Source organism: Globicephala melas, chromosome 1 (assembly GCF_963455315.2).
Source record: "Globicephala melas chromosome 1, mGloMel1.2, whole genome shotgun sequence".
NCBI classification, from domain to species: Eukaryota; Metazoa; Chordata; class Mammalia; order Artiodactyla; family Delphinidae; genus Globicephala; species Globicephala melas.
This window is the reverse complement of record NC_083314.1, coordinates 87,346,369-87,372,506: the sequence shown is the minus strand read 5'-3', so window position 1 is coordinate 87,372,506 and position 26,138 is coordinate 87,346,369. Positions and strand designations below refer to the sequence as shown.

The 26,138-nt window shown below is 37.7% G+C and overlaps 1 protein-coding gene across 3 annotated transcripts in view; it reads right to left on the bottom strand.

The window, feature by feature from the left end:
- DENND2C (DENN domain containing 2C) overlaps positions 1-25,521 on the bottom strand; it is a 36,621-nt gene extending 11,100 nt beyond the window's left edge. Inside the window, exons 1-13 of one of the 3 annotated variants that reach the window (XM_030869115.3) lie at positions 24,698-25,521; positions 23,875-24,011; positions 23,334-23,446; positions 22,580-22,750; positions 19,296-19,392; positions 14,948-14,992; positions 12,926-13,113; positions 8,843-8,952; positions 7,178-7,247; positions 6,188-6,265; positions 5,463-5,603; positions 4,833-4,981; positions 4,181-4,358 (exon numbers count right to left, since the gene is read on the bottom strand). In XM_030869115.3, coding sequence (XP_030724975.1) covers positions 4,181-4,358; positions 4,833-4,981; positions 5,463-5,603; positions 6,188-6,265; positions 7,178-7,247; positions 8,843-8,952; positions 12,926-13,113; positions 14,948-14,992; positions 19,296-19,392; positions 22,580-22,750; positions 23,334-23,446; positions 23,875-24,011; positions 24,698-25,521 — 2,301 coding nt within the window. The remainder of the gene's footprint in view (positions 1-4,180; positions 4,359-4,832; positions 4,982-5,462; positions 5,604-6,187; positions 6,266-7,177; positions 7,248-8,842; positions 8,953-12,925; positions 13,114-14,947; positions 14,993-19,295; positions 19,393-22,579; positions 22,751-23,333; positions 23,447-23,874; positions 24,012-24,697) is intronic. The other 2 variants (XM_030869117.3, XM_060287151.2) reach the window with 2 other exon arrangements.
- Between the last annotated feature and the right edge of the window lie 617 nt (positions 25,522-26,138).

Genomic DNA, 26,138 nt, shown 5'->3' with positions numbered 1-26,138 from the left:
TATATTTGAAAGTTGCTAAGAGTCTATCTTAAAAGTTCTCATAACAAGAAAAAAAATTTCTAACTATGTGAGGTGATGGATATTAACTAAACTTACTGTGTAATTATTTTGAAATATATGCATATATCATATAATATCATTATGCTGTACATCTCAAACTAATACAATGTTATACGTCAATCATATCTCAATAAAACTGGGGGAGAAAAAAAGCTTAACCCATCAGTGTAATAGGGAAGAAGAGCTATTTCAATAAGTGGTAGTGGGATAGTTGGCTATCCATATGAAAAAAATGAAACGACCCCTACCTCCATTTTTTCTTTTTGGCCACACTGTGTGGCTTGCAGGATCTTAGTTCCCTGACCAGGGATTGAACCCACGCCCACAGCAGTGAAAACAGGGAGTCCTAACCACTGGACTGCCAGGGAATTCCCCCTACCTCCTATTATATATAAAAAAAAATCAAGCCCCCGACTTCAGAAACAAAAATTAAAGGCATAATAATAAATCTTCCAAGAGATAATATAGGAGGCTATGTCCATCAAGTTAATACAAAGAAAAACTTAAGCAGTTCTCACACACACACACACACACACACACACACACACACATAAAAACACTAACCATAAAAAAATTGATAATTCCGACCACATTAAAATTAAGAACACCACTGTATTTAAAAAACACCATTTTGGAGAATGAAAAGGTAAGCTACAAAGGGGCTCGTATCCAGAGCTATAAAAACGCTTCTTACAAATCAGTGAGGGTAAACAATTCAGTATAAGGATATAGCCTATGAATTTTACAAAAGATGACAAAAAATGACATTCAAATGGCCAATAAACATATAGAAAGATGCTCACCCTCAACCATAATCAAGGAATGTCAATTAAACCACAGTGAGTACAACTACATACCCATCAGATAGGCTAAATTACACAAACTGATGACAACAAGGGTTGTCAAGGATGTGGAGCAACAGGAACAGTGCTGGAGGAAGTTTAACTTGGCACAGCTACTTTGGAAAAGCTTGACTTTACCTACTGAAGTTGAAGGTTTACTCTATGACCCAGCAATTCCATTTCCAAGTATATGTCCATAAAACTGCATGCACATATGTACATATGTACCAAGGGTCATGAACAAGAATATTCATAGCAGCATTATTAATAATAACTCCAAACTGGAAACAACTCAGATGTCAATCAACTGTAGAATGGATAAGAAAATTGTGGCACATTCACACAATGGAATACTATACACAATTAGAATAATCAAACTACTGTTGTTAAACCCATCAACATGGATGAATCTTAAAGACATAATGTTGGGGACTTCCCCGGTGGTGCAGTGGTTAAGAATCCGTCTGTCAATGCAGGGGAAACGGGTTTGAGCCCTGGTCAGGGAAGATCCCACATGCCACAGAGCAACTAAGCCCACGTCCTGCAACTACTGAGCCTGCGCTCTAAAGCCCACGAGCCACAACTACTGAGCCCACGTGCCACAACTACTGAAGCCCACTTGCCTAGAGCCCGTGCTCCACAACAAGAGAAGCCACTGCAATGAGAAGCCTGCACACCACAACAAAAAGTAGCCCCGCTCGCCGCAACTAGGGAAAGCCCACACGCAGCAACGAAGACCCAATGCAGCCAAAAAAAAAAAAAAGACATAATGTTGCTCCAAAGAAGCCAGACTGAAAAAAGAAAAGAAAGAAAGAAAGAAAGAAAAAACATACTGTATGAGTTCATTTATTTCAAGCTTAAAACCAGGCAAACCTGAATTACATTGTTTAGGTATACATGCCTAGGATGTTAAGCTATAAACAAAAAAGAAAATGAGCACCATGAAAGTCAACATAATGGTTACCTTTTGCAAGGGGTGGGGAAGGGAACAGTGATTAGAAGAAAGCATGATGGGGGACTTCCCTGGCAGTCCAGTGGTTAAGACTCCGCGCTTCAAATGCTGGAGGTGCGGGTTTGATCCCTGGTGGGGGAACTAAGATCCCACATGACACGCGGCATGGCCAAAAAATTTAAAAAATAATAATAATTAAAAAAATTAAATTAAAAAGGCATGATGGGGGGCTTCCCTGGTGGCGCAGTGGTTGAGAGTCCGCCTGCCGATGCACGGGACATGGGTTCGTGGCCCGGTCCGGGAAGATCCCACATGCCGCAGAGCGGCTGGGCCCATGAGCCGTAGCCGCTGAGCCTGCGCGTCCGGAGCCTGTGCTCCACAAAGGGAGAGGCCACAACAGTGAGAGGCCCGCGTACCGCAAAAAAAAAAAAAAAAAAAAAAAAAAAAGGCATGATGGGGACTTCTGTTTCTATTGCCATAATATTTCTATTCTATTCCAATGTTGGTTACATAAGCATTCACTATGTGATAATTACCTGAGCCATACATTTTGTTTGGGCATTTATCTATACGTGTTTTATATCTGAAACAATTTATTAAATTAACCTAGAGTAGTTTCTGTGTATGATTTTTTAAAAAAGACCTATTCGTCTATACAATGGAGAAAAGACAGCCTCTTCAATAAGTGGTGCTGGGAAAACTGGACAGCTACATGTAAAAGAATGAAATAAGAACACTCCCTAACACCAGACACAAAAATAAACTCAAAATGGATTAAAGACATAAATGTAAGGCCAGACACTATCAAACTCTTAGAGGAAAACATAGGCAGAACACTCTATGACATAAATCACAGCAAGATCCTTTTTGACCCACCTCCTAGAGAAGTGGAAATAAAAACAAGAATAAACAAATGGGACGTAATGAAACTTCAAAGCTTTTGCACAGCAAAGGAAACCATAAACAAGATGAAAAGGCAACCCTCAGAATGGGAGAAAATATTTGCAAATGAAGCAACTGACAAAGGATTAATCTCCAAAATTTACAAGCAGCTCATGCAGCTCAATAACAAAAAAACAAACAACCCAATCCAAAAATGGGCAGAAGACCTTAATAGACATTTCTCCAAAGAAGATATACAGATTGCCAACAAACCCATGAAAGAATGCTCAACATCACTAATCATTAGAGAAATGCAAATCAAAACTACAATGAGGTATCACCTCACACTAGTCAGAATGGCCACCATCAAAAAATCTACAAACAGTAAATGCTGGAGAGGGTGTGGAGAAAAGGGAACCCTCTTGCACTGCTGGTGGGAATGTAAATTGATACAGCCACTATGGAGAACAGTATGGAGGTTCCTTAAAAAACTAAAAATAGAACTACCATACGACCCAGCAATCCCACTACTGGGCATATACCCTGAGAAAACCATAATTCAAAAAGAGTCATGTACCACAATGTTCACTGCAGCTCTATTTACAATAGCCAGGACATGGAAGCAACCTAAGTGTCCATCAACAGATGAATGGATAAAGAAGATGTGGCACATATATACAATGGAATATTACTCAGCCATAAAAAGAAACGAAATTGAGTTATTTGTAGTGAGGTGGATGGACCCAGACTCTGTCATACAGAGTGAAGTAAATCAGAAAGAGAAAAACAAATACCATATGCTAACACATATATATGGAATCTAAAAAAAAAAAAAGGTTATGAAGAACCTAGGGGCAGGAGAGGAATAAATATGAAGATGTAGAGAATGGACTTGAGGACATGGCGAGGGGGAAGGGGAAGCTGGGACGAAGTGAGAGAGTGGCATGATGGACATACACACACTACCAAATGTAAAATAGACAGAGGGAAGCAGCCGCATAGCACAGGGAGATCAGCTCGGTGCTTTGTGACCACCTAGAGCGGTGGGATAGAGAGGGTGGGAGACAGATGCAAGAGGGAGGAGATATGGGGATATATGTGTATGTATAGCTGATTCAGTTTGTTATAAAGCAGAAACTAACATACCATTGTAAAGCAATTATACTCCAATAAAGATGTTTTTTAAAAAAAAGACCTATTCAGAATAACACAAGAATTAGCCCATGGTTCAATACTGCAAATAAGATACAACTTCAGATTCATGTGTACTACAGAATTTTTCTCATTTTCATAAACAGATACAAAAATATGATAGCATAATGTATTAACAATCATAATTATATATTATTATTAATTAATGACATATCCACCACTGTTAAAGATCACTTGTTTTCATTTGCCAGTGCCCCAGTCTTTTCCACAGGTACTATTTCTCCCATCTCACCTCTTCAATGGGTAGGTCCTGGAGCTGTGGTAAGGAGCAAGACAGGATTCCAATAAGGAAAGGAGTAGGTGAGCACACAATGTCGATCATAGATGCTGGCAGGACTGGGATGTAGGTATGCTGCCAGGTGAATGGATACAGTGTGGCAACCACAGCATGGCCACATTTTGACAGGGTGCTAGCCAGAGGAGAAAGCAAACGGTGTCATATAAAGAACAACAATGGAGGGCATTTCAGACATTACGTTACAGAATTACAAAAGTGATGCCAGTTAGTGATCATAGATTAACAATTCTGTGATTACTCATTAAATTTTAACATTTTATTTAAATTTTAACTTAATTTACTGAATATCTTTAATCTCAATCTAGCTGTTTCCCACAATTTATATTGCTAAAAGCTAGTGTGTACTTAGAAAAGCAATTCCAATTTTTAACAACAGTTTTAACAAAACACATTTTGAAGGTAAATTAATTGCAACCCCCAAAAGTCACTGTTATAGCCGAATGCAAATAGCTTTTGGATTATCCATGTCACTATAGCATTAGGTAACTGAGATCCTACCTAAGTGTTTTCTAATATGCCCAAATTTTAAAATAGTAAGCACAAGTAAAACAACAGGCTGAAGTGACACATTTTACTTATTTCTCACCTTAGGCTGTTGGCAACAAAGATTATCCTCCGCTCCAAAAGGAGAGAGGCACAGACCCGAATGAGATGGCACACACTCAGGCACTTAAAGAGACATTCAAAATCAACATGTTCCAATCGTGAGTCCAGTGGTCGGCACAGTTCAATTGACTGAAATGCAAAATTTGAATCAGGGGAGCTGAGGTGGGAAAACAATCCCTAATGACAATACTAATGGATCCTGTCATTCTTTTACAGGTTAAATTCAAGAGAGAGGGTCTGCTACAAAGAGTTTGTGAAGCTGCCTACGCTAATGCCAAGACTTAATACCTTACTTTTGGGCTGTAAATTTCTGGTGAAATCTTTCATCCCACTGGACAATAGTATGTATAATCTTCATTTATCACACTGAAATAGATATTATGCAGGGGCTCAATCTACAAATGATAGAAAACCTCTGGTTCCTGGGTCTAGGATCAACTATCTCACAGATCAACTGGATGTTTCTCCAGTGCTTTGGTGACCAAAACATATTCTGTGCAGTTCATGAAAAAGAGAAAACTACCCTGTAAGGTTTCTATCAGGTAAGGCCTACTAGTGTAAGGCCTGCTTTTTGGCAGCTATCAAACCTTTTCAAAATGAACTAACTTACCCCATCTCCAGCCCCAGGGAGGTAGCTCTTTACTGTGATGGTGCGTCCAGGAGCTGGGAAAGGAGCTTCCATGACACTTCGCATAAATGGGTAAACCAAAGCTGGAGACATTTCTCTTCTCTTTTCTACTTCATCTAGAATCTACATACACACAAAAGATTTTTTTTTAATTAGGGACTCAGTTCAAAAACATAAAAGAATCCTATTGAAGGAACTGCCAAACTGGGTGCACAAACTTGAAAATAATACCAACAGATTTCAAGACAGATAAGCTTCTGCAACGAATAAAAGTTCATTAAAGGCATCATTTCTCTTAGAGGTACCTTTAAATCTCCAAGAAAAGTTACTAAAATAAATCAACTTAATTTTAGAAGAGAAGCCCCTTTTTATATCACTAAGGCAGGGGCAAAGAAGGTGACACAATAATACCCTGCAGTTTGGTGTCTGGGAAAGACATGAGACAAGATAAACTTCAGGCAATGTTTTGCTTTAAGCTGGGAGGTTTAGCAAACCAAAATGAGGATGACGGGGCAACATCATCTGGATTAGAGGTCTAAATTTAAGCCTTCAAACCCGTAGCTCTAATCTACTAATGGGAAACCCTTTCTAAAGTACTATGTTAAAGTCTATGCCACTTAACATTGCCTGGTGAAGTCATCAGAAACAAAAACTCACTCAGAGCTCAGAAAGGACAACACTTTTCATAGGGCCCATTCTCCACTCACCTTTGAAAAAAGGTTGAAGCAGCCTAGGCGACTGACCATGCAGTATACCTCAGGGAGTCGCTTTCCTTTGCCTTCTGGCTAAAAAAAAAAAAAAAAAAAAAAGCAAAAATTAAACAGCACGAGTCTTTACTAATTTGGACTATTAATACCTCTTAATACTCCTTAGTATAGAGTAGGAACCAAAGCTCTCATTCTCAATGAATACTGAAAGATGAGAAAATGCTAAAAAAAAAAAAATGATAGCATGATTTATTCCAGTTTAGTGATGGCATATAAGCAAGAAGTAACTCAGAGCTCCCTCGATTGGCTCACTGTACTCCATTCCTCAAATATAACCAGACTGACTTCAGCTACAATGTCAGTGCTTTCTTCATCTATTACAAACAAACAAATAAATAAAATAACTCCATACCGTTTCTATTATGGAACACTCTGTGGCTAACCTCCACCTTGCTCTTACTGTTTAAAGCTAACATAGCTTCGGGACTTCCCTGGTGGTCCAGTGGTAAAGAATCCTCCTTCCAGTGCAGGGGACTCGGGTTCAATCCCTGCTCAGGGAACTAAGATCCCACATGCCACAGGGCAACTAAGCCCGTGAGCCACAACTACTGAGCTCATGTGTCTCAACTAGAGAGCCTGCGTGCCGCAAACTACAGAGCCCACACGCTCCGGAGCCCGTGAGCCACAACTAGAGAGAGAAAACCCGCACGCTACAACTAGAGAGAAACCCGTGTGCCACAAATAGAGAAAAGCCCGCATGCCACAACTAAGATCCTGTGTGTCGCAACTAAGATCCTGCGTGCTGCAACTAAGACCCACCGCAGCCAAAAAAATAAAGAAAATAAAAATATGAAGCTTAACTAGCTTCTTTATAATACACAGATCACTGAGTAGCCCCCAAACTCATCTAGAGATCGTGTTTCTGAAGTTCCTAGTCTGACTCTTTTGTTCCTCTACCAAAGCTGCCTGTAGCACAAGTCTGGGACTTACCAAGAGCTTCTTACAGTAACCAAACCACCGGCTCCCATCTTCACCAGTTAAGACAAAGGAGAACGTTTCACTGAAAAAAACAGTCAGTAGTTTGAGATCCAAACAACTGCTTATGACATTCCTCGGAACAAGCAATTAAAAATTAGAGTCCAACAGCAGTCATTTTGTGATGTAAGAGGAGGCAGCAATATTGTATTTATTGCAAGTCACATTCCTCCTGAGGGAGAATGTCCAGCCCTTGAGAATATCTTGCTTTGTACTGGAGTGAGAGAATAGCATGTGATGAGCTGTTGATGCCGCTGCCTCCTTTTACTTTCTTATTTATTTAGTCCAGCTATTAATCAAGCCTATTTTCCTTCTGCTGAATGTCCAGTTTAGTCAAATATATAGGTAAACTATAAAGAATTCTGATAAGCTATCTTCCCTTCCAAATTCTTCTATTTAGTTCTGAGAGGTCATATGGAACTGTGATAGGGAAAAGTTTATATCCTTAATACATAAAAATTATTAGGAAAATTACCATCTCATTAGAAACACTGGCAAAAAATATGCATAGATAATTTACAAAATGAAGACCTAGAGATGCCCAAGAAATAAATTCATTAACAATCAAAAGAAATTCAAATCTGAACAACATATACATATGTCTATATTTGGCCACGAATAAAGATTGGAAGGGAACATCTCAAAACATTTACAGTTGCTTATCTCTGAGTAACCAGAATGCCAGTGATTTTTAATTTCTGCTTTTTATTTACTCCTCTGTATTTTTCAGACATTCTAGAATAAACACACATAACTCTTGGGGAAAGCCAACCATGGAGCAGCCAGGTCAATAAGAAAGAAGCCGCCTATGCAATTAGTACAACTGACAGCACAAAGGCTTCAGGGTTGATGGCTCAGAGATGAGAGCGCCGATCAGGCTAAACTGGTTAGGGGAGACAGGAGCAGAGTCTGGAGGCAACGTGGGGTGGAAGGGCAGAGCTACTTAGGCAACAGCTGAGGCTGTCTTCCAGCAGGTCACTGGCATGTGATATGGTTCACATAATCACGCTTTTCAGCCTAAATACATGATTCAATAATTACAGTTTTGAACAAAGCACTTATCTATTTATAAGCAGGATATAATTTTATTATATTATATATGGCTTATTAATTGAAAATAGTAATTTCCTCTAGATACTGGGAAGCAATTTCTTATAATTCCCTTCTCAATATACTTACACCTTCCAAACTACAGCCCCCTCTTCGTACAAGTTCGACAGGGAACATACAATCTGGGCTATGGCTTCTTCTAACAACTTGAAGGAGATAACAAGATGCAGACATTGCCATGTTTTATCTCTGTTTCTCAGTCCCTAAGTTAAAGTCTTTTTTTCCTTTTCTGTCCACTTGGTGGCATTTCTGATTATATGTAAAGTGGAACTTTTTTTCCTGCAGAATTGGCAAATTGAAGAGACTCTCAAACTTGTTTTCCCTTTGACACTGTTTTTCTTTTTTGAGCCCCACATAGGAAATGTCCTAATTGTTTCTTCCTTTCCTCCCACTGCATCCTTGATCTGCCACAGAGTCCACAGAGCTTCACTGCTGACTCTGTTTCTCAAAGATTCTGGTTCTACTTTTGCTCGTCCAACAAATAGAAATCAGATAAAGTAGTCTATTTACCTCTTGAGTTCTGAGGTTGGCACCCAGTCCTTTGAATCAGGAAAACAAAATTTTGGGATAACTTTGAGCCTGTCTTCAATGTCTCTGGATTGCTTACAGCCATGATCACCCTGAAAAAAAATAACACTGTAAGTGACTAATATTCTGTGTGAGCGGAGTATATAAATAAACTCAGCCTGGTCTTAGGAAAAGAGGTCTCTGATAAGTCTAGGTAGGTGTCTCAGAGTGGTTCTGTGCTATTTAATAAAACAGGAAGGCCAAGACTGGTAATCACTGAAAACATACTGAGAACTGAGTTTCTAAGGAAAAAGAATTCTGTTTTACATAGAGAGGGTACTTATGGACATCCTATAATCTGATGTAAGAGAAATGATTGAAAACAGTTTCTTAGCTAGAGGAAGAATCTTAATTCAGAATTAACATACTAGTGAGAATATTTTTATGAATCATGGGACATAAAATAAATGAAAATCTATTCTACAATATACTGATAGCAAAAACCTAGTTAGCTCAAGACACTCTCTGATCAATAATCCAAGATGTTTTGAAAAGGCAGGTGAACGTTACTTAGAAAAGATACTATTTTTAGAATCCACCCCATATATATAATCATTTTCCTTAGCATATAATCTTTGCTACTTAATTATGGGTTTGCAACTTCCTGTAAGATTTTAGCATGGAAGACCTTTTGTGCAAGTCTGGTATTGTACTTTAAAGGACAGTCTAAATTTAGTTAAACCAAAAGACATTTTAAAATTAGTATAAAAACAAGCAGATAAGTCTAATTACCATATTGCCTTCATGTAACTAATACCAATGACCTATCCTTTAATTTCTAAAACAAAACATGCAGCCATTCTGGGTCACCTAGAGATTAAGCCCTTAAGAAATGGAAAAGCACTCTAACAAAATTTTAGTTGTGTCATATTCTATTATTTTTATACTGTTAAATGATTCACAATCATCTTCATTCAAGGTTTTCCACATCAGAATCAAGAGGGGCTCAGGCAGCTCTTTCCCTCCCAGACTTATAGATGCCTAATGCACAATAACGCCAAGTAACTTGCTTAGAGACATCCTTGAATTACTGTCAGAGTCAACTGGGTCCTCATCTGGTTCCAAACCCATAATTCAGGCTGTGCTGAAAACAGGTTCAACCTCAAGATTTCTCTTTGCAAATATAAGACTGATGAACAACAGAGAAAAAAATTAAGCTTCTCTTTATGGGAAATTTGATTCCTCGACTATCTATTTTAGACTCTTACGGTACTGTGTTACTAAAGAGTGCAGTGACGCTGTGCTCTCAGGCCACACTGAGGAATTTTATAAGAAATTAAACATTGATTTATTTACAGCAGGAATGTTGGTGAGGACTTTCTTAAAAAATGAGAACCCATGCAGGAAATGTCTCAGATTTCAGTTCAGTTGTGCTTCATTAGCTTTTCTTATTTTTATTTATTTATTTTTTGGCTGTGTTGGGTCTTCGTTGCTGCTCATGGGCTTTCCCTAGTTGCGGCGAGCGGGGGCTACTCTTTGTTGCGGTGTGCAGGCTTCTCATTGCGGTGGCTTCTCTTGTTGTGGCGTATGGGCTCTAGGCGTGCGGGTTTCAGTAGTTGTGGCTCGAGGGCTCTAGAGCACAGGCTCAGTAGTTGTGGTGCACGGGCTTAGTTGCTCCGCAGCATGTGGGATCTTCCAGGACCAGGGCTCGAACCTGTGTCCCCTGCATTGGTAGGAGGATTCTTAACCGCTGCACCACCAGGGAAGCCCTTCACTAGCTTTTCTAGTGAAACATGAAACTCAGGGTTTAAACCCGAAGTCCTAAAGTTCCTGAGCAGATAATGAGAGCAGTGGTCCAAGTAGTAAGCTGGAGGGTGAGTAAATGTCCCTGTTTAAAGGGATTACTCCTTCCCAAGGCCAGCTACATAATTTGCAGAGCACAGTGCAAGATGAAAAACTGTGAGCCCCTTGTTCAAAAAGCAGGAAAAAACAATGTAAAATGAAATATAAAACTTGTTACTTTCTTCTGTGGTTTCTTTCTCAGCCTGCAATGGGGTTTTTGATTTTCTGCTTAATGGCATGCTCCCTCAGGCACGAGGATCCTGGAGACAAGTGCAGACTCTCACAGGTGCCCAGGGACCCTGGCCTGCAATCTGGTGCCCAAGTGGCCCACCAGCTGCTGGGTTTCCCCTCGGGCCAGCTGCAGGACTGAAACTCTGTGTCCTGACTAGGGGTGGGACAGTTGAGCCAAGGACTTCCCTTCCCATGGGCCCACTACTCGAACCCGCAGCAGCTAGGCGACCCTCAAGGGGTTGTAGCCTCCACATGGGGACGTGCTCAGTACTTGGATTGGGGGTGGTGAAAAGGCTTGCCCCCCCAGGCCACCCACTGAACACAGGGGCAATGCCCAGGGTAGGGAAGGATCTACCATGTGTTGCTTAAGACACTTCGGCGTTAATGCTTGCCTGATCCTGACCCCCTCCATGCCCGTGCAGAGGGTGGCAGCAGTCACTGAGTGAGGATTGAAAGGGGGAAGCCAGACGGGGCCTGGGGAACCAAGGGGTAGGAGTGAGGACAACTGGAGAACCCATCCTGGAGAGGTGACAGCATACATGAGCCAAGGCTTTAAGACCTTGGCACGTGCCCCACTGTCTCATCAGATCTCACTCCTCACTTACAAAACACAAATTCAAATATAAAATTATTGGGGCTTCCCTGGTGGCGCAGTGGTTGAGAGTCCGCCTGCCGATGCAGGGGACACGGGTTTGTGCCCCGGTCTGGGAAGATTCCACATGCCGCGGAGCGGCTGGGCCCGTGAGCCATGGCCGCTGAGCCTGCACGTCTGGAGCCTGTGCTCCGCAACGGGAGAGGCCACAACAGTGAGAGGCCCGCATACCGTAAAAAATAAAATAAAATAAAAATAAAAAAATAAAATTATTAAGAACTTCAACGGTGACTGCGGAGCAGGGTGCAGGGCCCTTGTAAGTGAGGGGCCTTGTGTGACTGCACTGGTCACATGCCCATGAAGTCAGTCCTGCTCTTACTCAGCTTCAGCCAATTCATGCCACTTAGGAATGTAGGCTGAATGTTGGCAGTCTTTCTAGTTTCTCAGGAGAAAGCAGAAATACAGATTTTTATGTGAAATATGACTTTTAAACAAAAAATTGACAACAAAACTTTTATTATTTTATTACTGTGCAAACCCAAAAAACATATCTGTGGGCTAAATATGCTCAGAGGCCACCAGTTTGTTAAGCCCTGATGTAACGATTATGCTCTTTGTATTTACTGCCACAAAGCTCAGAGCCACATTTGGGGTCTATTTTGTAAGCTCTGTGAGGTAAGCTCTGTGCTCTCCCAGCACCTAATCTTGGCAAATAGTAGGTATTTATGAAATATTGATTAAATAAATGAATGAATTATTTTGTGAAAAAGGTAAATGAAATAATACCGTTAATAACAGTTACCATTTATCAAGTGTTACTATGTGCAAGGAACTGGATTAAGCACGTTACATACATTATCTCATTAAATCCTCACTAATAGGGAATAACATTACATAGTGCTTACTGTATGCTAGACACTGTTCTAAGTGCCTTATATTAATTATAATTAGCTCATTTAATCCTCACCACAACTCCAAGGGGGTAGACACTATGAAGATTATCCCCCTTTGACCAATGAAGAAAATGAGGCACAGAGCAGTTCAACTGGTCCAAGTCACAGAGCTAATAAGTGGCAAATGCAGATAGCTGGCTCCCAGTCCATGCTCTGAACTGCTACCCTACTTTGCCACATTTATCACTCCCCTCATTAAGGATGAGAAAACTGAGGCTCTGTAACTTGCTAAAGGTCACTTAGTAAATAGCAGAGCAAAAGATAAAAGCCCAACTTGAATAACGAGCTTTAATTCCCCCTTGGTTGCAGCCCATGCCTGACACGAGGTATCATTAGAGTGCACCGGATCCTACAAGAAGTACAGTATTAGTAAAAGCTAACTGAGACAATAGTAAACAAGAAGAGAGGGAATAAATACACAGAGACACAGAAACGTTCCTGGATGCCTCATAGCCTCCATGCACTTACCTTGCTAGGGAATTGTTGTATGACCTGGGGAATGTAGCTTATTTCTGATGGCTTCTTCTGTAGAGACACCACCACAAAAAGTTCAAACAGCTGCTGCTCCTGTAATTCAATTAGATCCCGCTCTAAGGTCTGGTAGTGAGGATTCCTCTTGGAAGGTTGCTGCAGTTGCGCTATGCGCTTGTAGCGACCTGCGATGAGATTACGGAGTCTTGTTTTCCTTTATAGCCCTATCTTCCCTCTAGCATCCAGAGGTCATGACCCACGCAGGACTAATCTTCACTCAGTCGTTGCTAATGAATGTTGACTAACCAATGTCTGCCACCCAGACATACTTGTTAGGGCTATGACACACTTGGAGGACAAGTGCAGATTCTCACAAGCACCTGGGGGCCCTGCAGTGGGACCGATGTTCTGTGTCCCAACTGATACCTATGTATGTCCCAACACATACTCTGTGCCATCCCATCTTTCATGGCATGACGCCAGGATACACAGAAAATGTCAGGTAAAAGCACTGGCCTGACAAAAGATGCCATTTTGGGGACCATGAAATCTTAGGTGGGGGAAAAGATCTGATAAAAGAACTGAGTCCTATAGAAGGTAAGTTCCTAAAGAGACAAGTTTGATCAAGTTAAAACAAAAACTATCCTCACATTAAAGAAATGTTCTTTTCCCTTTTCTCCTTGGCATATATTACTAATAATGGACATATACTTATATCAATAAATGGTGCTAAATGCAAGAGAGAAAAATGACATGTAAGAAGGTATCCATTAGCAGACTATTTCTCAAAAGAAAGAATTCATAGAAGCATACTATGTAAACAGTATGAGCAATCCCACCGAAAAGTGGATACCATTTATCCTTTATTCTCATTTATCTCTAAATTCTGAATAATTTGGGGTAGTCTCCACTAGGGGACATGCAGTACTTGCAGAAGAAATAGTCTAAGCATCCCAGAGATTTGCTTATGTGTCATTCTGAGCCAATGATGGAAAGACTCATCCACTAACTGTTTCGCTTTTCTTTTGAGATATGATGCATTCTGCCCCCAAAGAAGTTACAAGGTAGATCAAAATATTAAGAACACTTAAAAAATAGTTTTGGAGTGCCTCTCCAAAATTATCCGGTACATTTAGTGCTCTAGGCAAACCTTCCTTGCTCCAAACTCCAAAGGGCTCAGTTCAAGTCAAGAAAATTTTAGGGCCTGTTTCTCAGTAGCAACAGAACAAAATTAATCATCTTTACACATCCAAGCTGAACCTGATGATGACTTAAGTTTCACCTTCAGTCAGCCTACAGAATCAAACACCTGAAGCAATTTAGGCTACTGGTAGGAGCACATGATTATTAATCATAAGATCAGAGTATCAGACCTGGAACTGCCCTGTACTCAGCTTTGATAATTCAGGTCTCCTATTTTTTCCATGCTTCAGTTAAACAGAAATTAAATAATTTGCTGTGAAAATCCATTAGATGAAGGATACAGAGCACTATGACTGCTTGAACAAATACAGCCAAAAAAGCACAGCATCTTCTATATTCTAACAGAAAGTAAATGGCACAATAATTTAGAATATAAATACCTATGAATAAGAAACAGATCAGTGTTTCCTGTCCCAATGTCAGAGATATCTAAGATACTCAAATGAATGACTATGAAAAAATCAGATATTTAATGCAAAGTATTTGCCTCAGAGAATGACTCACATACTCTGTTTTGGCTGCTGCACATATGTCTGAACGTGCAGCTCTGCCGCTCCCCTCTTAAGATGGAAGGACATTCCATCTTAAGAACTACACTGGTCTGCCTCACTCTACCATGGGAGATCTTTAATGCTGTCAAACATCTGACAGTGTACTGTTTAGTTCCCCAAATCTCAACAGGTTCTTATAATGAAGAAATCACCGACAAAGTGAAACTTCGTGTAGAAAAAACATGCTTAATCACAAAGGCAGGTGCCACTCCACCTACAACCAGGATCATCACGCGAAAGGGAGCAGCCCCACTGACTCACTCACTCTTTGGCAGATACTCGGCATCACTTTCGTACCCACAGGTTTCACCTGAAAAGAAAGAGTTTCCATTTGTACTGTCCAACAAGAACAGGCAGAACATGAGGACAAAAACAATGTAAAAGCTCCACGGACCTGGGGACTTACTTGGAGTAAGGAATAATTAAGGAGGCTGAGCCTTTCTCCAAACCACTTAGCTGTATCAGGGCAGGACAGGTGCAAAAAAGAATAAAAGGCTCAGAGAAGAAACTATTCCATTCCATCGTCTTCCCATACCCACCTCCCTCCTCAGTTCCCCTCTCATCCCTAATTCTAGAAATTAACAGCAGTTCAGACTAGTTTTAGAAAGCCTTGATCAGAGTGGATTTTATTTCTACCTTCATATCATTGTCTTTATATTCCCAAATAAGGTATCAAAGGTAAAACACCAACCTGGCTAAACAAAAATCTCAATACGGAACAAACTGTGAATTTAGATTAACAGGAAAATGTGAGGCTAAGAAAGATTACCAAGTAAGTTTATGAAGTAATATTTATGATGCCTTTATGATGCCTCTAAGCCACCTCTAATGCCAAACTAAACTGAACTTTACTCTGAATTCTTATAGTACTCAAACAGCTTTGAACTGCTCTTATTTTCCACAATTGGATTTTAAGTATCTTGAGGCTAAGATACTTTTAGCCTGTTTCTAGAAGGGAATGTTCTGTACAATACTAGGCACATTGTCAATTTACAAAAAAAAAAAAAAAGAAAGAAAGAGAACAACCAAAACACAAAACAAAACATCGTGAACAGGTGAACGAAAAATTTCTAAATTAAGTCTGAAAAGTTAAAGCAAAATTTTAAAATAAAAAGAAAGGGAAAAAATTTTAATATATCAGGAAAAACAAGGACTAGGAGTCATAAATGAAAACTGTACGGAAGTTTGATTGTACAAAAATGTAAAATTTCTAATCTAATAAAAAATCATTAGTAAATTCAAAAGGTAAATAAACTGGGGGAATATTTGAAATCCACGTTGCAGACGCAAGGCTAAGTTTCTTAATATTTAAATAGCTGTTACAAATGAATAAGTAAAAACACAGCACAACAAAAAAAATGAATAAAAGAGTAGGAAAAGACAATTTATAGAAAAAGACTGATAACTATTGATAAACATAACTGTTCAAATTCATAATTAATAAAATAAATTTAATAACTTAAAACAATAAGTAAGATACACTTTTCAACCATGATACTGGCAAAAAATAAAAAGCTCTAATAAAACACAGTATTAATGAAGATTACAAGGAAAAAACCATTTTCAAAAGCTCTTCATAGAAATATAAAGCTGTTTTTTTTTTTTTTGCGGTACGCGGACCTCTCACTGTTGTGGCCTCTCCTGTTGCAGAGCACAGGCTCTGGATGCACAGGCCCAGTGGCCACGGCTCACGGGTCCAGCCGCCCCGCAGCAATGTGGGATCTTCCCGGACCAGGCCACGAACCCGTGTCCCCTGCATCGGCAGGCGGACTCTCAACCACTGCGCCACCAGGGAAGCCCAAAGCTGTTTTTTTTTAAGTTGTTAAAATCTATTTGTGAGACAATTTGTCAGCAGTTATAAAAATTTTAATTTATGTGTTCTTTAAAGTATGTGTTCTTTGATTAAGTACACTGCTAGGAACTTATTCTACAGATGTATTCTTACCAACATACAAAAAAATATATAAACAAAAAATATATATTACAGCATTGTTTGAAGAAAAAATCTATATCTATATATCTACCTATCTATTTATAAAACTTAATTATCCACAGGTTAAATAAAATGTTAGAAACAGCCAAAATGTCTACCAGCTAAATAAAATTCTTTTACATCTATACCAAGAAATACAGTACAGCTATGTGGATCTCTATGTGTTGATACCAAAAGAGCTCCAAAGTATATTAATTATATATTTTTTTAAAACAGCAAGATATACAAAGTCTGAATAGTATAAAAGTATTTGGGGAGAAAAAATATTTGCATGTGCATAAGATTTTCTGGGATTAGTAGGAGGAGGTTTGGGAAACTTTGGCTTTCCGTTTTATGTTATTTTATATTATTGTAATTTCTTGCTGTGCTCATTTTAATTTTGTAATAAGGAAGAAGAGAACATAAAAACAAATACTGTCTCTTCATTAGATATGTGGGAAAGGTACACAAGACATGTTACAGAAAAAGCAGGTATTTAAATATTGTGTACTGTACAGGTTTTATAACTTCAAACTAACTACAATGACAAAAAGTATACTGGGGCTATAAAATATTGTTCAGTATGAAAGAACAAACACTGTGAGCTCCTGAGTCCTATTTGTATCCTTAGCACCAAGCACCTCTTGGGAGCCCATGAAGTGTTTGGAAAGACAAAAAAAAAAAGAAAGAGGGAAGGGAGGAAAGGTAATTTACCTGGAAAAGACCTTACAAAAGCTCATTTAAATGGCTTTAATATATTCACATCTATGGGTTTTGACGATCTGCATTCCAAGACACTGAATGAAGGTTAAGGGGTTTATAAGCCAATAGGAAAATCTGTTGAGAATCTGTAGGGATCAAAAAAGTACTAGGTTGTCCCTTTTTAAAATGTGACTTCAACACACAAAATTATAATTTTGAAGAAGGACAATAAATCATTTTGTGATACCTGATAACTGAGAGTTAAGAACTGTTTAGGTTGCAACAGATTCGGTAAAACCTAGCATGTACTGGCAGAGCAGGTAAATACAATCATCTGGTTCTATGAGGCATTGCTGATATACAGACAAAAGCTTAAGGAGGTAAACAAAAATCTGAGAACTGTGACTACTGAGCCAGGAGATCCTCAGGCATGAGAGAAATTCCTCGGGTCCACTGAAGGAGTTGGCCACAGAGACTGAGTAAATGCATATTTCCTTTGAGCCACGCAAAAGAAAAATCTGTAGGGACTCCTCCTTTTTGTGTGTGTATGTGTTAGAAGTTGGCAGTTTATGCTCTTGAATTTTTTCTTTTCAATAATGATACAGTGAAAAAAAGGATTTGGCTCTTCAAAAACTTTTCTTCGAGCCAAATTTACTAAAATGTTCCTAATCCATAAAGCATTCAAATAAAATAAGAGATTGGTGATCATCTACCTAGGGTGGCATATCTGGTGAATACAGTTATCAATAGAGTGCTGTTAATACGGGAAAATGATAATGTTTTCTAAGAATTTGTCCTGGTTCCAGTGTCTTGATATTTCACAAAATTTGCAATTTACAATTTATTTCCTTATCTATAAAACAATAATATTTGCTACATGCCGTTATTTAGAAAAACAATCATAATAGAGAAGAAGAAGACTTTGTGGTATCATGTTCCTTGATTCAAATTGATGCTTCCTCCTCTGGCTCAGCTTCTTCCTCTGTAAAATTAGGACAGTCCCTACCTCCCAGTGTGGTCATACGTTATACACCAGATAAAGTACATAAAGAAACTATTACTTCATTCAGTAAATGGTAGCTATTATTATTAACAATAACCAGAAGTATTTCTTCTACAGAAGAGAAGGCTGAAATGTTGTAATAATTGCTTTTGCAAATATGAAAACTCACATTTAAAATGGTGATGAGATGATTTTAATCATCACAAAGTAAGAAGAAAGAGTCTTGAATTATTGAACAGGGAAGTTTATTTTCACATAGTAATTGTTAGAATGAAGAAGAGATTTTCAAGAAAATGAAGAAATTTCTGTCTTTGGAAGTCTGCAAAAATATGAAATATTCTTTTCTGGTATGACTTGGCTGTTGCTTCTCACTTATGAATCTCACAGACAAAAATTGCTAAACTCTACACATCCTTTGCCAGACAACCAAGTTAAAGTTGTAAAGAAGATTCTACAATAATAATTCACTATAGATGTTGAAAGTTTCTTAAGACAATCTAAGTTTTATCTAGGCATCTGAGGAATAAAACTACTGAACTTATTAGATGACTATAGGTTGAATACCACATACATTCAGTATATATATACTTAATATTTTCATTTCGACACTGAGAGAGTCTATACTGACAAAAGACTGTAAATCAAAGTAGTACTACATAATAAGGATGCAACCTGTCCATGAAAATTAGTCTCATTGGTTTATAACTATTTTTTAATTTATTTACTTATTCATCCAATAGTTATTACTTGGTACAGAACTAAACAAAAGGGATTTGAGGAAGAACAAGAAATAATCCCTTAGCCTAAAGAAGTTTTATGTTTAAGTGGGATAGACAGGAAAGTAAACCAAAAATTATAATTCACATCAAACATTAAATTATTTAATGATTTGCCCCTCATATGCTAATAGCTATGGACAGTTGGAACAATTCTTACCTTTAGAGGGAGGTACATCTTTTCCAGTGTAAGGGTGTAACTTTACCCTCTTCTTCCCTCTCTTAGATTCAAATATATCATCTATTTTCAATACAAGCTGAAAAAAGACCAGAAAAGTACAAGCTAAAACAAACACCAACAAGTTTTGCAGCTTGATGTTAACTTATTAGTGATTCTCGTTCAGAGAAAGATCCATTTTATAAATAAAAACCTTTACATTTTTCAATTTTGAATCTAAAATTATCTTTAGTAAGATGATATGCTATTCTAATACATATTCCATTTAACATGGGTAAGAGAAGTGGGAAAGGATATTTCCTTTCCAGAGGAAGTTTAGCACAGGTTCTTAGAGAGATTGCTTGTCATTCCATGTCACAACATGCAGGAAATCTGGCTACTGCACTCCATATATTGACCAAGCCTTACCAATGGACTCAAGTTTTTGCGAGCCCAGAGTAGGAAGTGGGATATTTACTCACTTGTAAGGCAGGGTGAGGCACAGTTATGTCTGCTCCCAGGAATTTTTGCAAAGAGAGGATAATCACGCTTAGAAAGCTTTAGTCAAAAGGAATACTCCTTTGCTACTGGGAGCACTAATATTATAATTTATTTTGGAAACATGTCATAAAAATAGGAGATTCTCAAATATGTCCAAGTACAAAACAATGTTCCATTTAATATGCATTATTCATTAAAATTCTTTCTTTGCGTCTGGGAAGTGTGTATAAAAGAGACAGACAGACTGGGCTTAAAAAAGAGAAAAGAATTAAAGCTGATCAACAGCCACTTTTAAAAGGAGAAATTGATTAGTTTTTCTATGTATATTTTTCTTAAAATTCCAAACTTTTTCTTAACTATCAATATTGATTTAACATATTTAATGCCCAGAATTACAGTTGTTAGGAACATTATATAATATGATAACCAACAAAGTTGCTTGAGAAAAATGTTCTTGTTTTTTCCTTTGTCCTTGTTTCTCTAGCAATCCTGGCAATCCATAGGCAGTGAATCAGTCCACTGCAAGAAAAATAACATGTGAGAAACATGTGCTTCCAATATGCAGATTATTCCCACATTTTTGGATGAGTTTATTCTTTTAAAGATTTTCATAGCTATAATTCAAGTGAAAAGTTACCAATATTCTTAAATATTAGCATTATTAAAGAAAATAAGAGAATCCAACATAAAAAGGTATTGCTAGGGGCTATAGGAAAGATGTATGAGAGTAAACATGTATTTTGGATACATAAGGACCAAAAATAGTAGAATTATTAATGTGTATTTGAAAAGTATACTTAAAAGTATACTCAAATGTTATAAAGAAAAGGGAACTATCTATTCTAGAAATATGAGATAAAGTAATAAAATTTAAATTTTGATTATGAGCTAGGAGCCTATAATTACCTTCTAGTTATAGGAAATACCGTAGAATAGTTTTCCTAAGAAATGATGGAAACCATATTGCTGTACACACTTGACACAAACAATATAAAACATTAGGAAATCTACTCTAGCAAACAATCCCACACAGATTGCCACAGTAGAGAAAGAAAGGAAGGGTAGGGAAGAGGCATATGGACTAGATCAGTTACTTTCAAACTATGAAACCAGTTTCCCTTCCAGAGATAGCTCTAGTCATCAAAGAGGAAATAAGTGAAAACTGCTTTCCTCATGGAATGTTGTTCCCGAAGATAGTCCAAAACCAAAATTTGTATTGCAAATGAAACATCCTAAAAGGATTTAATCCAAGGAGGGTCACAGGTAGAAATGCTAACAGTCTGTTCCTGCCTGACAATCAAGAATTCATCACCATTTTTCTCTTCCCCATTTCTTAAGAAAACCTTTGGGAAAATATCCAAACAGGAAAAGTTGGATCATCTCACCTATAATCAGAAAGAGAACAGGCTTTGAGTACTCAAGGGATCCACAGTACATAAAATACTGAGGCATGAAATCAAAAGCACTGCAAATATCCTTGGGTCTCATTAAATTCCACAATCCATAATTTCTAAATATTTGTTAATGCTATTCCAAGAACCACATCTTAAATACAATTCCTTATGTGTTTGTGTTCTAGCCCCTGTGAACGCATGATCTGCTGTTTCTGGAACATGTGGGAGGCTGCTTTGTTATGCCAGCAATTCTTTTTTTTTGGAAGTATAGTTGATTTACAATGCGGTGTTAGTTCCTGGTGTACAGGAAAGTGATTGTTATGCATTATATATACATACATCCTGGAAATTCTTTAAACCTCTGATTTTTAAGTAGTCCTCACCATACACAGGAGAATAAACACCTAAAGATTTTTTTTTCCAGAGAGATCAGTTTAGTGCTTTAAAAAAAACTCTGTGTCTTTAACACTTCACATATTAAAGAGGGAGGGGCAGGAAATGGATCAGAAGAATTAAAGTAACTGTGGAACAGAATATTTCCCAAGGAACCAATCAGCAGTTACTACACCAAGAAACAGCTATGACTTTTGTTCAGTGTTAAAATCAGGTACAGAAATCATGTGCTAAATGAATATAGCTAATTCAGATGGGATTAAAGACAGGAATACTATTTAAATGATTTTATTTCTGCATAGTAATCCTGAAAACATTCTGAATTACAGAACAAAATAACATAAACAGTTTTTAAATATTTTCATGTAATTTCTTAAATGTCTCTCTTAAAAATATATATATTACAAATAATCCAAATTTCTTTATTTTGGTTCAGTGGCTGTCACTGAGATGATTTACAGACTTATTGCCTTTTCTCCCTTGAGAGAGAAGTCATTTATTTAATATAATTGGCAAAAATTTCTTTTCCCAAGTAATAGTAAAATTTCTTTTTTCCTTCCTTTGAGTGGACATTTTTGGCATATACTTTGTCATTACTGAAAATTTGTAAACTCAGGCACAAAACTGAATTAACTTTGGCTGTTATACAAATAAGTGAGAACAACACTGATGCCAGCTTACTAGAAGGTCCTTTTACATGAGGTTCTAGGGCTTCCTTCACACCGGCAGCTGATTTTAATGAGAACTAAGGTAACTAGAGCGAAGCCCTCCATCTAAAATCAATTTTCCAAATCCACACACACACACAAAAACCTTGGCGAAAGCCATTCATGCATTTTTCTTGCATGAGCAAAAACTTAGCTTAAGGCTGCTTTCCAAATCTTCTAATTCCAGTAGGTCAGTTCTAACCTATTATTCGTTTCAGTCTAAAGTTTATTTATTCGCATTTGTGGAAATGCTGAAGTAAGAGTTGAAGAATCAAAGTACTGGAGTTCTTACCCTTGGAAGATTTTTCCTTTTCCTGTTTGCAACTTCTCCAGCTCGGAAAAGCTTCCATTCAGTTAAAGTGACAGGCAATGTGGTATCCTTTGTGAGCTTTGACCATAAATAAACTTGTGAGTTCTTCGGTTCCATAGTCTTCCGGTGAAGTAACTGAGGTTTGGGAGGAAGCTAAAACAGAAGAGGTACTGCTAAGGTAAGATCATCTAGGTAATGCCTGTGTTCTCAAAGTCAAAGCTATCCCCCCAAAATATTTATCTTTCCTTTAAAATCATCTAAAATGAGGACACTGTAATTTCTTTTTCACTGTTTGTAAAGAAGTTTCTTGGGTTTCTAATCCAAGTTCTTCTACAACAGTGTAATCAAATTTCCAGAAAACAATAGCTCAGAGTCCTCATTAACTCAAGGCAGCCTTTGCTTTCAGGGCTGGTGAGTGCTTGCAGGGACCAGACAGGTAATTTAGGCCACAGGTTGATGTGAGACTATTACAGTGCTGTGGTAACTATAGTGAACTAAAAGGTTTATGGTCTGTCTAAAGGTGTTTGTATTCAAGTCTTCTCAAGCGCTAAAAAAACAAACAAAAACCCCTCCCCAAAACCAAAAAAAAAGTTTTGTGCTGCTCCCCCCAAAATAAAACAAAGAACAATAAACCAACATTTCAGTGCCTCTTAGTTTTGGCCCTAGTTAAACCATTTTAACCTTTTTGTAGGATCATAAATAAGATTCTAATATTTTCTTATTTCTCTGGTTATACCTTGTGTGCTTTGAAAGCAATTTTAGGGGGTGGTAGCTTCCATGTTGAAAGAGACCTCCACATGGGCAAAGGCTGCACTGGAATATCTTCATATGGATTTTCTTTGATGGGATCTTGAAAAATAATGAAAAAAAAAGTTTAGAGGAACATAATTAAATGGGAACACACTGACTACACTTAAAAGGAAAAGAAAGCAAAAACTGACTAAATATGTTCAGCTTTCTACTCTACATTGCTGTAGGGATGTAGGTCTCAAAATCAATGGTACTTTAAGCTCACAAACCACTCAGGCGTCCAACCAACCTCAAAGAATTCTCAAAATACCATACTACACACATCTACTTCTGAACTGAACAGTCCAATAAACTAGTTGTAAAATCCATTAGAGAATTAAGGAATTTATACAACAAAGGTTTCAATATTAGAAAGGAAAATCTAGAGCAAGACATGCTTGATTGTAAAAGAAAATAACATACTCTAGTTAAGGGCTCCACCAACTACATACTCACTAAATTTAATTGCAAAGTTTGTGGACACCTACATATGATATCCTCATAGATATTGTCCTCAGACTGTGTGTAATAAAGTGCTGAGCCAGAATTTCTTCTAAGTTCTTCACGAATCTTCCGTGAGTTCTGATTTCGAAAGTGCTGAATGTCCTCAAATTCAAAGGATTTCCTTAAGAAAGGAGATACATTTTAAAGTTGTATCTTGTAAAACTCTAGTATTCTTTATATTGGTATGATAGACACAAATTGATAAGAAAAGGACTTAGTGTACAAAATTACAAAGGTGTTTTATCAGATACCTAAGAATAATAAATTAGGCTGATGCCCTAATACGCACCATGAGAAAACTGGAGGCTTTTAGCCAATTACATTCATGTTCTTCTTTGGGTACTTTATTAAATTCACTCTGTAATAAAAAGTGAGGCTAATGCCAGCATGTCCTAAATGAAGTAGAAGAAGGTACTTGCTTCCCTATACATTGTTCTTTTCTTTTTTGGCCGCACCGCATGACAGGTGGTATCTTAGTTCCCCAACCAGGGATCGAACCCATATCCCTTGCATTGGAAGCGCGGAGTCTTAATCACTGGACCGCCAGGGAAGTCCCCTATACATTTTTAAAGATATAAAATGGAAGTTTTTCTACAGTACTTATGTCAGTAGATTGTCCTGGATATTACCTATACTCCTACTGTTTCGCTTATATGTATTTTCCCCTTGGGTTAATCAACATCTGTATAATCAAATTATACGTGTAACCCACACATGGAAATGGAAATTGGTTTGAAAAGGAAACAGAAGCTCAATAGTTCTATAAGGAAAATACTTAAAATCATTACCTTTCAAATAAAAACATACCTTTTAGATCTCCCTCTGATTTTTCTGCCATAGTTCTTTGGTTCAGGTTCCTGAGAAGAGGCTAAAGAGGGCTCTGTACAAGAATTATTTTCACAGTATTTTCTGTCACAGTTTCTTTCTTTATATGGCATATCACCAGATTCAGATAAATATCTGAATGTCCTACGAGGTTTTGGCAAAGGATTTATAGAAGGTCCACACTCTTGTCCCTCAGGTTCAGAGTAAATGTTTTCTAAGCTCTTCGTTACTCCATATGAACTATCCAGACCTCTGAAATTCAGTTCTTTTTCTGAAGAGTCACAATGTTCTAAAGCTAAATTTAAGACTTTATCTGGGGGAAGTGCTTCTATTTTCTTCCACAATATCTGTGAGGTATAGAAATTTCCTGGAGGTAATGAAGTCTCTGGATCCAAAACTTCTTTCCAGCTTTCAGTTTGTTTGGCCCGAGAACATACCCAGTTGGATCCTGATTCATTTTTAAAGAAGTGTGTATCATCATACTCACGTCTCTCACTTTCATCCTCACTTCGATTGTGGCTTTTGGCATCTTCATTAATACCCTGATCAACATTTTGAGAGTTGGTGACATCCAGGTTTTTGCTCTTTCCCTCAGCAACAGGATTTCTCTTAAGAAGAATCTCTTGATTACAGTTATTATATCTCACTCCAAAGTCCTTTGGATCGCACTTATCTGGATTAGATTTACCATTAGTTCTTCCTTCCCACTGAGAAATTTTTTGTTTGATGTTTCTGCAGTGGCTTCTTGACAGTGTATGAACAGCAGAACGAGAAAAACCAACATCCATGTTCCCAGTTGGGTGCATGACAAGTGATGAATTTTACTGAGGTTCCATTACAAGTAACTGTGAAATACTATATTCTTTATCCTGTCAGTTAGAATCCAAACAATTCCAGCATTTTCCTTTCATCTTTAACTTGAAAATGTTTTAAAAAGAAAAATTCTGATCTTCAATCCTTGTTGAAAATGGCTACAACTTTATCTTGAATAATCCTATTAAAATGAAATGAATATGTTAACACAGTTTTATAATTTCCTAATTTAAACTCCACTAAAACACTGCCCACCTATCCCTAAATAAGTCGCTAACATTTCATATGTAAAGATGTACCTGTCATCCATTAAGCAATTCAACCTCATAAAGGCATTCCTAAGAGGGTGGTATAATATTACAGAGAAAATATTACTTAATGGTATTTCTCAAATTGTCTGCTTTAACATTCTGCATATTTAATTTCCTAAAGTTAAGTAGAATGAGGTTTTATAAGAGATTACACATAGTAGTATACAATATTATTTTGTGATAAATCAATTCTTTACAAAACCTTCTGTTAATGAAACAAGGACCAACAGAGTATTATAAAAAGCATACAGAAATACATCTCAAATAACCAAAATATCCAAATAACCAAAAAGTTTATG